General features: G+C 42.8%; 1 protein-coding gene across 1 annotated transcript in view; it reads right to left on the bottom strand.

Annotated features, from left to right (window-relative positions):
• BRWD1 (bromodomain and WD repeat domain containing 1) overlaps positions 1 to 15,470 on the bottom strand; it is a 107,215-nt gene that overhangs the window by 22,517 nt on the left and 69,228 nt on the right. The window contains exons 26-32 of the mRNA XM_058661618.1: positions 14,446 to 14,570; positions 13,669 to 13,751; positions 9,834 to 9,945; positions 8,688 to 8,749; positions 2,360 to 2,515; positions 2,066 to 2,186; positions 158 to 283 (exon numbers count right to left, since the gene is read on the bottom strand). Of these exons, the coding sequence (XP_058517601.1) occupies positions 158 to 283; positions 2,066 to 2,186; positions 2,360 to 2,515; positions 8,688 to 8,749; positions 9,834 to 9,945; positions 13,669 to 13,751; positions 14,446 to 14,570 (785 nt within the window). The remainder of the gene's footprint in view (positions 1 to 157; positions 284 to 2,065; positions 2,187 to 2,359; positions 2,516 to 8,687; positions 8,750 to 9,833; positions 9,946 to 13,668; positions 13,752 to 14,445; positions 14,571 to 15,470) is intronic.

Genomic DNA, 15,470 nt, shown 5'->3' with positions numbered 1-15,470 from the left:
GAATTGATCATTTTTCACTCCTTTATTGAAATTATAATAAACATATGAAAACATTAAGGAATGCCATTTAATGTGAAACACTGAACAAGGTAAAGATTAAAATCCACATGTAAGAACACATGCAGTAACCTTACACAACATCTATGAGATTACTTACGTGATAAATTTTAAAAGTTGATCAGTAATCTTTTTGGCCGACCTTGCAATTACACTTTCAGGTTCATTAAAGGTTCTGGCATTATGTTCTATGTATCTGACTTCCCAAATTAATGCCGATAGTCTCCTTCAAAGTAAAGTAGGCAAAATTAGGGTTTAGAAACGGAAGACAGAAGTCCAGTGTACAATACCAGCACATTAGCTGAAACTGGTAAAAAAAATCCTAAGTGCAAAGTTGTAATTAACAATCCAACACCACTGGTTTGATTATAAACACTGGAAATCACACTGGAGGGCCCAGCAGCATGGCCTAGCGGCTAAAGTCCTCGCCTTGAACATGCCAGGATCCCATATGGGTGCCAGTTCTAATCCCGGCAGCTCCACTTCCCATCCAGCTCCCTGCTTGTGGCTTGGGAGGGCAGTCGAAGATGACCCAAAGCCTTGGGACCCTGCACCCGCGTGGGAGACCCGGAGGAGCTCCTGGCTCCTGTGTTCAGATTGGTTCAGCTCCAGCCGTTGTGTTCACTTGGGGAGTGAATCATCGGACGGAAGATCTTCCTCTCTGTCTCTCCTCCTCTCTGTATATCTGACTTTGTAATAAAAATAAATAAATCTTAAAAAAAAAAAAAAAAGAAATCACACTGGACATGGAACTGCAGGAAATAATGTCAGGAGCATAACAGGTCACTCAATCATATGCAGAAAATCAACAAAGTAATCCTCTTTTCATACTTACATTCAGTAATGAAAACGTGTTAAATATCACAAGCCCTAGGACAGTCAATCTCACTTTCAACTAGAAAAGTACTTTCTCAGTCTCACACAGTATTTGTTCGCAAAGCTAATGTGATATGAACTCAACAAGTCTCTCTTGGGCTGGCACCGTGGCACAGCCGGGTAAGCTGCCAGAGCACGAAGCCTCCCAGTTGTCCTGCTTCTGGTCCACCTTCCTTACAGTTCCTAGGAAGGGGCCGGAGCACGGTCCAAGCCATCAGGCCCCTAAGGGATCAGGATGGAGCTTCTGGCTCCTGACCTGAGCCTGACCGGATCAAACCGCTGCATCCATCCATGACCCAGCTGATGGAAGATCTCTACCTCCTGTCTGTCTCACCTCTCCCTCTGCTGCCCTGCCTCCCAAATAAAGAGATCTTTAAAGAGACTGCTGTAACAGTAATTTCTTAAAGTAGCTGAATTATAAAAAAGTGTTATCAATTACAAACATCATTAAGAATAGGAACTTTTATACTGCCAGCATTCTAGAAGCAGGAGAGACTAATGTCTATGGGAAATCAACCTTATCACAAACCCCAATTAACTAACTACCTTTAATTTTCAATTGAACAAATAAATACAAACTTAGCACAGAGTTTCAGAGATTAGGAGCACTGTGGTATAGTGGGTCAAGCTGCTGCAGGTGACAAACTACAGGAGCAATCGTTTCCCAGCTGCCCCACTTCCCATCCAGCTTTCTGTTAATGTGCCTGAAAAAGCAGGAAGATGGTCCAAGGAGGCGGGGCCGTACTATCTGCTTGGAAGACCCAGAAGATCCTCGATTTTCTCTGGCCCAGCCCCGGCCACTGGGGCCATTTGGGGAGTGAACCAGCATAAGCAAGATCTTCTCTCTGTCCATCCACCTTTCCTCACTCTCTTATCTCTTTCAAATAAATCTTTTAAACAAGTTTTTAAGAGTCAGGGTACTTAAGACTAAGGACTGGGTACAGTATGTAACCTTATGCTTGTCAATCTTGTTCCTAACACAATAGCTCAGGAACAGGGTATGAAACAGAAAATGCCTATCACTCCCTAACCCTATCATCATCTCCCTCAGCTCCCACCACCTTTCTGCTTATCTGACATGGTAAGGCCCAAAAGCTCTTTCAACGGTTTTTGAAAGCAAATTTCCACTAACCTGTAAAACCGATTGGCCAGCCTCATGCGGATTGTGTACAAATCAGTGGGATAAGCTACCACGGTGCAGTATTTTGGGTATGTGCACAGATCCACAGGACCTGCAAATGCTGCTGCTATATCTGTTAGGGAACACAGAAAAGGTTTTATCAACATCTCTGCAAAAAACATTTAATATTACAGGCTAAATCAAAATTTAAAAAATAGGAACTAAAAAACACAGTTCCAGCTCTGCTATTTTAAGATATATTCCTAAAAGTCTACAAATGAAACCTTTCACCCGAAAAACACTTACCAAGATTCAAAAGTTGATCTATACCACTGATAATTCGGTCGCATTCTTCATCCCTTGATTTCTGTCCCCATTCACCATCCTGTGGTTTATAAAGCAATTTCTCCAGCTCCTCTGAGGTGACAGAAATACTGGCTCCTAACTCTTCGGGTGGATCAACTATGAATCCCAATTAAAGAGAAGAGAAAAGGGGGGTAGTGTAAGAAAAAGAAAATCAGCCCAAAAGACATATACTGCACTGAAATTCAATTTTCAAAGTTCAAATACCTAAGCCATCTCCACAATCAAAATTACAGTAGTTCAAACTTGTAACTCCTTCCAAAGTACAGATGGAAACTCTGACTGCTTAGCTTTGGGTACAGTGATAATCAACCCACTCTAATAAAACTGGTGTCACCAGTCTTACTCTACTTTATATAGAACCACTTGAAAATGCAATTTGACAACATTAGTTTCAAATTTTACATTATGATCAGAATTTCTATTAAAAAATGTGTAAAATAAGCCCAACATGACAAACAGCTAATTTTCTTAAACTCAAAAATGCAGACAGGAGTAAAGCGCTTTCTTCTTAGCATGTCTCTGTGATGTTTCTTCATGGCTCTGAGGGAATGCGAGTGGCACCTGCTCCTACCTTCCGCTCACTCCTCACATGTCCACAACAGCCAGGATTAAGTGTGGCGTGGCAACACGACCAGGGACACAAGCCAGTCCCCTGAGCCATCACTGCTGCTTCCCAGAGTCAGCTGCAGTCAGGCACCAAGCCCAGGTATCAAGCCCCAACACTCCAACATCTTAACTAACAAGCCAGAGAGCAAAGAAAGTAAGTTCATGGTATTTTGGTTTATCGACTATGAGTTCCAACACGCAACAAACGCTTGTTAGCTGGGAGAGCTAGCGCACTGAGGAGAGTCGCAGCCATGTCAAACGCTGACGGCAGAGGGAATGCCTGTGGACGCCTCTCCTCATGCACCCTCCCCAATGACTTTCACGCAGTCAGATGTTTAATTACATAATAAATGCACAGTAACTTGAGATTTTGACTTATAGTAATTCTGATGCAGTCTTGCTTCTGAGAAATATTTTTTATGCAAATGGTACATGACAACTATTCGCTTATAACTCAGGTTTTTGCAAAGGAAAATATTTTCAAATTTATTTTCTGCATGAACATTAAAGATGACGACATTCTATCATCCTAACACCATGTTGGGGGTAAGTATTTGATTCAGGGCGAGGCCTGCATTCCAGCCCCAGGCCTTCTTCCCACTACCGTGACGCCGGGAGGCAGCAGGTCACGGCCAGTTAGTCTGCTCCCTGGCATCCACACAAGAAACCTGGATGGAGTTTCGGGGCCCAGCCCAGATGACTGTAGGCATTTAGGGAGTGAAGCCACAGACAGAAGACCTTTCTTTTCAATATTTTTATTAACAGTTACAGGAACATTCTTGACTTTCCATACCACGTGCCAGAGTCATCTTGTCACCTGCAGGCGGGTTAATCCGCCTGAGACACTTGGAGTGCCTGGCTTTGCTGCCCAGCTCCAGCTCCTGAGTCTCAGAGCCTCCCTGGTCCCCCAGAGCCCAAGCAGCGGCAGTGATGACCCTCAGGTAATTCCACTGCTGCCACCATACAGGAGACGTCAACTGAATCTCCGCCCCTGCCCAGACACTGGCTGTCACAGGCATCTAGGGAGACAAATGCCACATGACAGCATGTCTTCTCACTCCTCAAATACATCGATTTAAAATTAAAACAAACCAAACAAAAACAAAAAGGAAAAGAGGCTATATGGGAAGACAACATGATCTATTGCTTAAAATCATTAATGTTCACTAGTTAATTAGGGCTTTTTCTGTTGTTTCCACACAAGATGAGAGAATACAAAGTGCATATACTCTAGCAGCTGAAATTGCTCCCTCCTCCACCCTTATACTCATCACCCTTCCACCCCCAGGGAAAAAAAAATAACAAAGAGAAACAATTGCTTTCAAGAGAGAACGTTATGCAAAGGACAGAAATCCCACAGAAAAAAACAAAGGAGGTAAACCCCGTGACTGCTCCAGCTTGCCTTGAGTAGCCAAGTCACAACACAAGGACACCAGGGGTCCAGACTGATGACCAAAGGTGAAGACAAAGAACTGAGTACTAGCCTGCTGCAAGGGTTCAACTGGCTAATCCTCCCCTTGCAAACACCTGGATCCCATAAGAGCAAAGGTTCGCTTCCCAGCTGCTCCACTTTCCTTCCAGCTCCCTGCTTACGGCACGGGAAAGCAGAGAAGGACCCAAAGCTTTGGGACCCTACACTCATGTGGAAAACCTGGAAGAAGCTCCTAGCTTTTGCTTCTGGATAGCTTGGCTCTGGCTGTTGCAGCCACTTGGGGAGTGAACCAACAGATGGAAGATCTGTCTGTCTTTCTGTGTAAAATCTGCCTTTCCAATTTAAAAAAAAAAAAAAAAAAAAAAAAAAACCTTAAAAAGGAAAAAAAACAAAACTGAGCACCACGAGAACAAGTAAGCTAGAGTCAATAGTGCCGTAACGGGTCCCTCTCAAGTAGATTCTGATGGATACTATATGCAGTCCACTTGCTTCAAAAAGCAGCATGAGGCCAGGGTAAGCAGCTAAAGAACAGACTGGTGAAGACAGGCCTGAGTCGGGCCCGGCGGCGTGGCCCAGCGGCTAAAGTCCTCGTCTTGAAAGCCCCGGGATCCCATATGGGCGCCGGTTCTAATCCCGGCAGCTCCACTTCCCATCCAGCTCCCTGCTTGTGGCCTGGGAAGGCAGTCGAGGATGGTCCAAAGCTTTGGGACACTGCACCCGCGTGGGAGACCCGGAAGAGGTTCCTGGTTCCCAGCATCGGATCGGCACGCACCGGCCCGTTGCGGCTCACTTGGGGAGTGAATCATCGGACGGAAGATCTTCCTCTCTGTCTCTCCTCCTCTCTGTATACCTGACTTTGTAATAAACTGAATAAATCTTTAAAAAAAAAAAAAAAAAAAGACAGGCCTGAGTCAAGACAGGAACTACGCCTGCTTCCCCCGCCAGGCAGGGCACCGACCAGACATTGCTCAGGCCGGGGCAAATTCTAGTCTGAGACGGCATCAATCCCATCTAATATAAAATGTTTCCAACTAACTTAACTGTGATGTGGGACAAAGCTCAGGAACTATTTCTAGGGATATAAAACGCATAGCATCACTGGGGAGGATGACACCCACATCCCATGTCGCAGCACCTAGGTTCAAGTCCTAGCTATTAGCTTCTTGCTAAGGTAATGTACTGGCTGAGAGGTGAAGCCCCAGGCAGCTCAGGCAGGTGGGCTCCTGTCCTTCCCGCTGGGGACCTGAGTGACGCAGATACCGAGGCAGGTACTGATGGATACAAGATCTGTACAAGATATGTACTTGTTTCTGCCTTTCAAACAGCAGCAAAAGAATGAAAAATAAAGCACAGTTATTTTTAAAAATACTTTTCTCCTTAGAATGTGTGAGGAAGACATGAAGTATAACCTATCAGGAACATAACAGGTAACTTATGGACAACAGACTCAAATCAGCACTAGACAATAGTAAAACTACAAAGACATACAGGGGGAATCAGCAGCGATCCTGACAACCTCTTAACAGGAGGTCATATGCACAGAGCAGGGGGGGACCCCAGGGTGGAGCAGGTGGACAGAAGGAGGCTTGTATCCCAACCCTGGAGACTCTGGGATCCTCACCAAGGACTATCAGTATGGGCACCAAGGACTATATCCCAACTGCCAAGGAGACCACGAGGAACTGGACTGCCGTCGGAAGCCAAGAATTCTGAGGTCATCCACACCCATTTGGATCTACCACATGGGATGGAAAAAGCCCAAACCCTTCCTTACAGGATCCAAGGTCATGGGAACAGTAAGCTTCCTTCAGGACTAGGGAGAGGAGCTTTCTCTGGTCCTCACTTAGTTCCAACTTAGATCCATTCTCTGGATCCCCACCCTCTCTGGCAATGACCATCAGGGTCGCTCCAGAGCCCCCCACCCCAAAACACACACACACACACAAACTGGAATAGAGAACAACAAGGCAAGCTCAGAACCAGACAGGAAACGGTCAGCGTGGACTCACACATGCCTTACTAGGTAGGACATAAAGATTCGTTATTCCTCACTAAGGTATTGAAGATTTCTCTGCACACCCCTCCTAAAACTGTTCTGCACCTCAACTGTTGACATATGCCTTGTTAGAGTTATAAGCCAGTTTAGACTATTCTAAAATCTGCCAAGTTCAGCAAACTTATGCTTCAACACTATAAACTGCTGAATGCTAAAATGAAAATAGACACGAGACAGCTGAATTGTACCCTATAGCCATTTTAAGGTGTATAGCAGCCAGTTCTATATAAACTAAAATTGAAATGTCAATGAAGTAGTCACAGGATGTGGTTAAGAACTTGCATTTTTTAACATGTTGGTTACTCAATACCATGTCAATTAATTCCATAAGGTTGTAAATTGTTGTTGATGTTATGTTGTGGCTTTAAATTGATTGGGATGATATTCTGCCAGCTCTGCCTTCAGACCAGAGATGGCCTCCCCCAAGAAACCGTTGAATTTATCTCAACAATAAGATGCTGGATTCTGTGCGTGCAATGAAAGAATCTTGACTGAATTTGAACTGTAATAATACTGTAACAAGGTGGAGGAATCCACCATGGGGGGAGGGTATGGGGAGGGGTTGGGGGAATCCCAGAGTCTATGAGACAGTGTCACATAATGCAATGTAACCAATAAAAAATAATGTAACAAAAAATACTTTTAAAAATTCTTATTTCTAAAACAAATCTAGATAACATATGTATGTAAAGATAAATAGGAAGGAAAAAGGGCTCTGATTCCAAGCACACATAGCAGAATCTCATGGAGCAAACATTTCATGTGTCTTAAGCTAGAGACAAGATGAGTACATACTGCTAGCTATTCATTGCACTTCAAGTTCTTCTATTATTACGTGCAGTCAATTCTTGCAGCCTGGTTCTTTTTACTGTGAGCTGAAAACACCAGAGGCACCGCGGCCCTTTAGGAGATTTATTCCAGCAGGGCAGCAAAAGGATGGAGGTGGTGGGAGATCAACAAGAAAAGGAGGGAGGAACGGAAGGAGGCAGGCACCTGGGGGGCCCTTTATGTCACTCAGGTGAGCCCACAAGGTGTGGGGGCGGGGATGGGAGGGATTGAGGGCAGGCCCCCAGGGGATTGGTACAGGGTCCAGGGTGGGATGTTGGAATAACTCCTTACATATCCTGATGATACAGTGTGGCAGTGAAAAAAGGGAGCTGGGAGACATGGACTGCCCTCTCAGGAAGTTTAACAAAGGAGATACAAATGCTCAATCAAGGCAAATAAAAGGTGTAGGAGACGTATTCCAACAGCAGCAACAAAGCAGAGGAAACTAACACTACTGCAGGCAATCCACAACAGGTCCTACACAGGGCATGGCAGTGGGGGCCAGGCTGGCTGTAAGCAGACAACAGGTCCTACACAGGACATGGCAGTGGGGGCCGGGCTGGCTGTAAGCAGACAATAGGTCCTACACAGGGCATGGCAGTGGGGGCCAGGCTGGCTGTAAGCAGACAATAGGTCCTACATAGGGCATGGCAGTGGGGGCCAGGCTGGCTGTAAGCAGACAACAGGTCCTACACAGGGCATGGCAGTGGGGAAAGGCTGGCTGTAAGCAGACAACAGGTCCTACACAGGGCATGGCAGTGGGGAAAGGCTGGCTGTAAGCAGACAACAGATCCTACACAGGGCATGGCAGTGGGGGCCAGGCAGGCTGTAAGCAGACAACAGGTCCTACACAGGGCATGGCAGGGGGCCAGGCTGGCTGTAAGCAGACAACAGATTCTACACAGGGCATGGCAGTGGGGGCCAGGCTGGCTGTAAGCAGGCGTCTACTTCTCATAGGAAATAAAGACAAACCACGATAGGGTGGCTGAGGGGGATCAGAGCAGACACACTCCAGTCAAGCTAAAACTGTACCTTACAGAACTAAGTTAACAAGGGCAAGGGAAAGAAAGGAGACGGCAGAGAGGACGTTGCTTCCAAGAGAGGGTACGAGAAAAACGACAGCAGACAGCTCAGACCTAACCAGGATCACGCCAGAATTTGAGGCAGGAGTAGGTAAGAAAACATAGATAATGCTGTTGGCTTCCTTCAGTAAAATATACCATGACTGTATTAACATGAACACATGTTAATAAGCAACACAAAGATGTTCCATGTGCATTAGAAAGATATAAAGCTGAAAACATATTTGAAAACAAAAATACTTTCACTATTTAATAATGATATACCATTATCAGGAATTGGCTCCATATCCCACGGGCTAAGTTTTTCAATTTCAGTATTGTCCCACCTATTCAAAAAACAAAAACCAAAATTCTAGTTAGAATTCATGAAAACTAATTAGAGATATTAGCTAGGTTTTCATCATAAAAATAATTTTAAAATCTAAAAAAAAAATCCCTGCAAAAAGTACATTCTAAATATTAGTACTGAGTGTTTTTGGAAAGGTTAAAATACACAAACTCTCAGTTCTCAAAATCCAAATTCATGTGTGGACTACAATGTGTTAAGTGAATAACCAACTCAAAGGGCCAAGGTCTTGAATATCATGCTTCACAGTGCTCCACAGCCAATGACAAAGCATAGATTTATGGCCTGCTCCTCAACTATGGCCCCAACAGTAATAAAGAAAGCACCAGAAGCCTGCAGAAAGTCTCAAATAAGCAAGCAGAACCCGAACATAAGGGGAGTATAATAGACTGAAAATACTCCACAATCAGATACCTTCTGAGCCCTGCTACGAGGACACAGCAGGAGACTCCTGACCTGATCTCACTTAGCAGGGCTCAGGGAAGGGCACGCAGAGGCCTCGTGGTCACCCATCAGCAAACCTGGACCCAACCCCCAGCTTCTTGCTAACACAACACCCTGGGGCAGCTGCCCCGACACAGCTCTGGTCACTGGGCATGTAGGAGATGAACCAACAAGCACTCTGCATGGCTGCAGGGCTACCTGCAGCTCGAGTTCTTCCAAAGCTCACTTAAAATAGTGTATAAAATTCCCCCACTTTAACATGGCATAAAGTTAGCTTCATGTTAAATGTGTAAGGTTTATGTGAAATGTAAATAAATTTTGTCTTTAGACCTGGGTCCCAGCCCCAAAGCATGCATAATGCATACGTGTGTGTGTGTTTGTGTGTGTGTGTGTGTATTTGCAGATGCTTTAAAAACACAAAAAAAAGAAAATCTGAATGCATTTCTGACTCCAGGTAATCAGATACAGATCCTCAACTAGGGTTAGTGAGCAGAAAACCAGGGTTTGTGTCGGAGCTATCTCATAGGTCAGACAGATGTGACTGAACCACAGCCCAAAGTGTACATCTTTACCCTGAAACACAAGCACCACCAATGATGAGATTTTTACCAGCTACAAACCTGACAACGTAGCATTGGAAATGACTATCAGGATACTGTGGCTGGTATGGCTCTTGACGTAACACTGTCCCAAACCACCAAGCATCGTCAATGATAGAGCGGAATCTGTCACCTGGAAGAGAAGGAAAGGTGAGGCGACTATTTGCTACCGCTGTGTTGTCCGAGCTCTGAACACCAAATGAAAGAAATGAAAACAGAAAGTAACACGTATTTGTTTCATTCTGTATATCAACAAAAAGATGTAGAAAAGCTACAGAATATCATACTCAAGCAGCTTCCTAGCAGTAAAAAGTCAAGCCACAGAGCAAAGTGATTCTGACTAGACTTCACTGCTTAGTGGATTCAAAAACCTATTCCAAAACACAACATCCAACATTTTACAATGTGAAGAACGAAGTTTTAAAAATACTTTTTAATGTTTTACAACAATGTATCCTACATATACATCTATATGCCTAATGGGTAAAACAAAAAACTTCAGTAACATTTCCCAAAAATGTACCTAACAAGCTTCATGTTTAAAGTTGTTACTAAGTAAATAATCATAACTCCACATCAACAGTATTCCAATTACTAGGCTCTGTCTCCATAAAAAGTCTACGTTATATCTGATAGGATTAAATAAATGCCCACATATGCCAGTGTCTTAGTATAAAACACAAAAGCAGACAAGCAAATACTACAAGTGATTCAAGACCAACCAATAGGAATCTTTTAGTTTCACAGATTTCTAAATGCATTCTACCACAGTCCTGAGCACTCTCGCTGAGGAGATAGTCATCTCACCTCTGCGCGGTGCGCACCACGTGAAGCGCAGGCCAGTGCCTGGGCCACAGGTTAAGCCGCTGCCTGCAACACGAGCACCCCATAAGAGCCCAGCTGCCCCAGTGCTGCTGACGCCCTGGGAGGGCACCGAGGGCGGCTCGGGGGAGCCTGCACCCCCAGGGGAGCAATGCATGGGCTTCCAGACCCCTGGCTGCAGCAGGGCCCGGTGCCAGCTCTCACAGCCATGTGGGCAGTGAACCACTTTCTCCCTTTCTCTGTAACGCTACCTTTCAAAGGAATAAATAAATATTTTTAATAGATTAAAAAATAAAATAAGCTGCTATAGCTACCTCTTCTTTCCTCTTCATTCTACAACTTCAAAACAAAACCAACTGAAATAAAAAAATCACCTCTTCAGCATTAGTATTTCCTCAGTATCGATGGACAGTTTTTCTCAAGTTTTACAAAAATAATAAACAAAAGCTACATTTTAATCCAAAGACTCACTCTATGTATATATAATATACAAACACACAAAAATACACATACAGAGGCCCGGCGGCGTGGCCTAGCAGCTAAAGTCCTCGCCTTGAGCGCCCTGGGATCCCATATGGGTGCCAGTTCTAATCCCGGCAGCTCCACTTCCCATCCAGCTCCCTGCTTGTGGCCTGGGAAAGCAGTCGAGGACGGCCCAATGCCTTGGGACCCTGCACCCGCATGGGAGACCCGGAAGAGGTTCCTGGTTCCCGGCATCGGATCGGCGCGCACCGGCCGTTGTGGCTCACTTGGGGAGTGAATCATTGGACGGAAGATCTTCCTCTCTGTCTCTCCTCTTCTCTGTATATCTGACTTTGTAATAGAAATAAATCTTAAAAAAAAAATACACATACAGTATCCATCAATTGTAATTGCATAAAGTAGGCTAATAGAAAACACTTCAGTTTGAAAAATAATGCAACCCTTAGATACATATAACAAGATAATTACTATATCTTCAACTGTATTAGCTATGTCTTTAACCCTAATATTTTGCTCAATCCTGATGTAAATTAGCTAATAAGCATTAATTATAATTGAATGTAAATAAATTATTTTAATAATCAACTGTTCTAATGTTGAGAAACCTAATATAAAAACACGATTAGTCAATCTTTGATACAAAGCATTAACTATTTTATAACATTTGCTTCTCTACCTAATACTAAAACACAATTTTAGGCCAGATAAAAATTATGTCTCCAGTAATAAGCCAATCATTAAATTTAAAAAAGCTATAGAAATTATTTTCTAAGGGTAAAAGTAGCTTTTCCACATTTTTCCTAGCTCTCTGCTCAAATAATCTGATAAAATTTTTCAAGGAAGTTAATAACACACTGGGAAAATGAAAATAGAAACAACTTTCTCTAACCACGCTGCTGAAATTTCAGGTAAGATTTCACAAGGGAGTCAAACTGAATTATAAAAATCTGGTATAATTTGTTCCCGATCACAAAATTAAAATTAAATTACAAAGGGCAACTGGGACACATTTCCAGAGATGAGCTGCAGGGAACTAGGTTTGGAAGAAGCTTAAGTGACAATACTGGTAAAGATGAGTTCCTCTAACGAGATCTCACGGGGTCAAAAAGTCCAAACACCTAGCAAACCTGAACGTCCTTTGGGATTTGACTCTACAGTTTGTCAACTCCTATATATTGCAGCTTTCCGCTTTCAGCCAGATATCTTTCAAGAAAAAAACTTGCTTTATTTCTATTCCAAAAATAATCTAAGTAGTTATGTAGACATTACAGTTTAGAAACAGTCTATAAAAATAGCCATGCATAATCTTTCATTTCAAAAGAAACTAATTATAGGACATTTAGCTAAAATTTACGTACTTCTATTACCTGTAGAAAAAAGCTCCTGAATCTAGGAAGATTACAATAAGGTCTCAATACCGTTTACGAAAACGTACAACAGATGACACAGCCTAGGTGAACACAGTATTGTGAAAAAAAGGAATTAAGGGCACAATCAGTTATGCTACATGATTAAACTCAAACTTACATGAAACAGGTACTGTAGTTACTATCCAGTACTATTTAACTTATTTATATTCGTCAATTACATCCTGAAATCGATAATCTACACAGGTCTAAAGAAATCAACCAGAAATTATGGTAATCACAAAAATAATTCCAGTAATTCAATGCCACCATTTAGATTGTTTCTTTCTGTCCACCTACAGTATCACATAGGTATAAAGCATAACTACAAATAAATTATTTCTAAAGACTGGACTAATTCATTTATTTGAAAAGCAAACAGAGGAACAGGGAGGGATGAGGGAGGAGACAGAGAGAAGGCGAATCAGAGGGCAGGGAGAGCACTCAGTCTACCCAGGCTCCAAACCAAGTGCAGCCTGGACGTCCGTGAGGTCACCCGTGGGCGGAGGGAGCACATGGTGAGCTGTCATCCAGTGCCTTCCCACACGCATCAGCTGGAAGCTGGGTGGGAAGCAGAGCAGCAGGCACCAGAGCCAGCACTCCCACACGGCTGGCACATGCAGCAGCTTCACGGGCTGCACACAATGCCCACACCAAACTTCTTTTGTCAGAGAAAGTTTCCTTGTGATGCCAAAATCATTTACTGCAAGAGTGATTTAAGTCCCAGCTTCTCCACTGCTGATCCAGTTCCCAGACAGGCCTCAGAAAGCAGCGGATGAGAGCAGCAGACGATGGCCAAGAACTGGGGACCCCTGACACCCACATGGGAAACCTGGAGGGAGCTCCAGGCTCCTGGCGTGGGCCTGGTCAACCCCTGGCTGCTACGAGCATTTGGGGAGGGAACCAGCCAGTGGAAGACATTTCTCTTCCTCTCCCACTGTGTCTTTCAAGTCGGTCAGTCTTCAGAAAAAAAAAAAATCACAGAGTATTACATTCTAAGCCAGACCTACTTTGGAATCACTTCTACTTCTTTGGAATCACTTTTACTTCTTTCCAGTTTCCATATCTGTAAACTCCATAATTACACAATGAAAACAACAGATTAAATTTTAAGGCAATATAAAATTCAATAAAGACAGACTTACATGACTGCCAATTCCTCTGTCTTGCTTCATCATAAAACTGACGCAATACCAGGAAATCAATCACATCTGGCATATCGTGGTATCTAAACAAAAAGATTTTAATATTATTTTAACCCAAAATTCCCTAAGTATCACTTTAACATATAAACATTGCTTTATATATGAACATTAGCTACCATATTTGGCAGCACAAGTGCAAAAAGTCATTTGTTCTAAATGTTTCTCAAAAACAAAGGCTGAAATAATTTCACTATTAGAATTCTGCACACATAGGGCCTGCCGTGATAGCACAGTGGTTAAAGACCTCGCCTTGAATGCACCAGGATCCCATATGGGTGCCAGTTCTAATTCCGGCAGCCCCACTTCCCATCCAGCTTCCTGCTTGTGGCCTGGGAGAGCAGTTGAGGACAGCCCAGAGGACTGGGACCCTGCACCCACATGGGAGACCCAGAAGAAGCTCTAGGCTCCTGGCTTCAGACTGGCTCAGCTCCAGCTGTTGTGGCTGCTTGGAAGTGAACCATCGGGTGGAAGATCTTCCTCTCTGTCTCTCTTCCTCTCTGTATATCTGCCTTTCCAATAAAAATAAATAAATAAACCTTAAAAAAAAAATTCTACACACACAGATGAACACAGCATGCTGTAACACATCAATGCTACTTCCGAACGACTCTCTTGCATTTGATGTTCTACTCACATTGGAGGTTTTCCACAAGACAAATCAGCAAGACAAAAGCTCTTAAATTCACAGGATTCCACTCAAAAGGCAGTAATACATACCTAATAGAGAAAGCTCTATCCATGAGTTTCCCAGTTGCTGGGTCTATAAACGCTAGTTTGAGGCAACAAAGTGTAGGTGGTCCAACCTCATATCGTATTCCAACTATTTTGACCAATTCTTGATCCTTAAACAATTTTAAAAATAATTAAAAGAAGGCAAAACTCATTAACTGATTTTCCATTATTACTTAAATTAAGCAAACTCACAATTTAGACTTTGAAACCAGCAACAAGTTTAGATTATCATCACATTTTCTTGATCTTTGTGAAACAAAGTATTTTAAACATACTAACAAAGGGAATACAAACATACCATAAACATAACAAAAGGAACTTAGTCAATATACTCATTTTAGAAAATATACCTCAAAAAACTTAAGAATGTAAACACAGTTAACCTTAATATTGATACAGAAAACTATTAATAATCTTACATAATTCCTTGACATTCTCCTCTAAAATATATTTTAGTTAAATAAAACTGTCTGATATGTTCAAAATGGGCAAGTATTTCTACTATTCAAAATCCTGCTACTAATTTCCTAATTCACTCAATAACAAATACTAGTTTAATAATAATATACCATGTCCTACAATCTAACAGACAAGACAGTAAATCAGACAAGTTTTTTCTTGGAAAGAATATGCATTAAATGGACTTGCCTTACTTAACCTTACAGTCTGTTTCTGTTTCCAGAGCACTGGCACGGTTTTTCACTAAACAAGCACATGTGTATTATAAAATACCAAAATGCGTACGGACACTTGCTTTTCTCTGTTAATGTCAGTCACACTCGATGAAGTTGCTTAGAACACTAGAGTAGAGTACTAAGTCTGTGCTCACAGGGGAAAAAAATTCCTAATCAACTGGTCACGGCTACAACAGCATAGTCAAAGAATAAGCCTGGTTTTACATGCATTTTTTGTTCAATAGCATCTCATTGAATACATGCCACAGATTCATTCACCACGACTCACAGGCAACAGCACTGCACTCACTCCTGAGCTGGGCTGCCTAACATCTG

The sequence above is a fragment of the Ochotona princeps genome, chromosome 3, assembly GCF_030435755.1.
Source record: "Ochotona princeps isolate mOchPri1 chromosome 3, mOchPri1.hap1, whole genome shotgun sequence".
Taxonomy (NCBI): domain Eukaryota; kingdom Metazoa; phylum Chordata; class Mammalia; order Lagomorpha; family Ochotonidae; genus Ochotona; species Ochotona princeps.
Note: the sequence above shows the minus strand (reverse complement) of the source record. Positions and strands in the feature narration are given on the sequence as shown.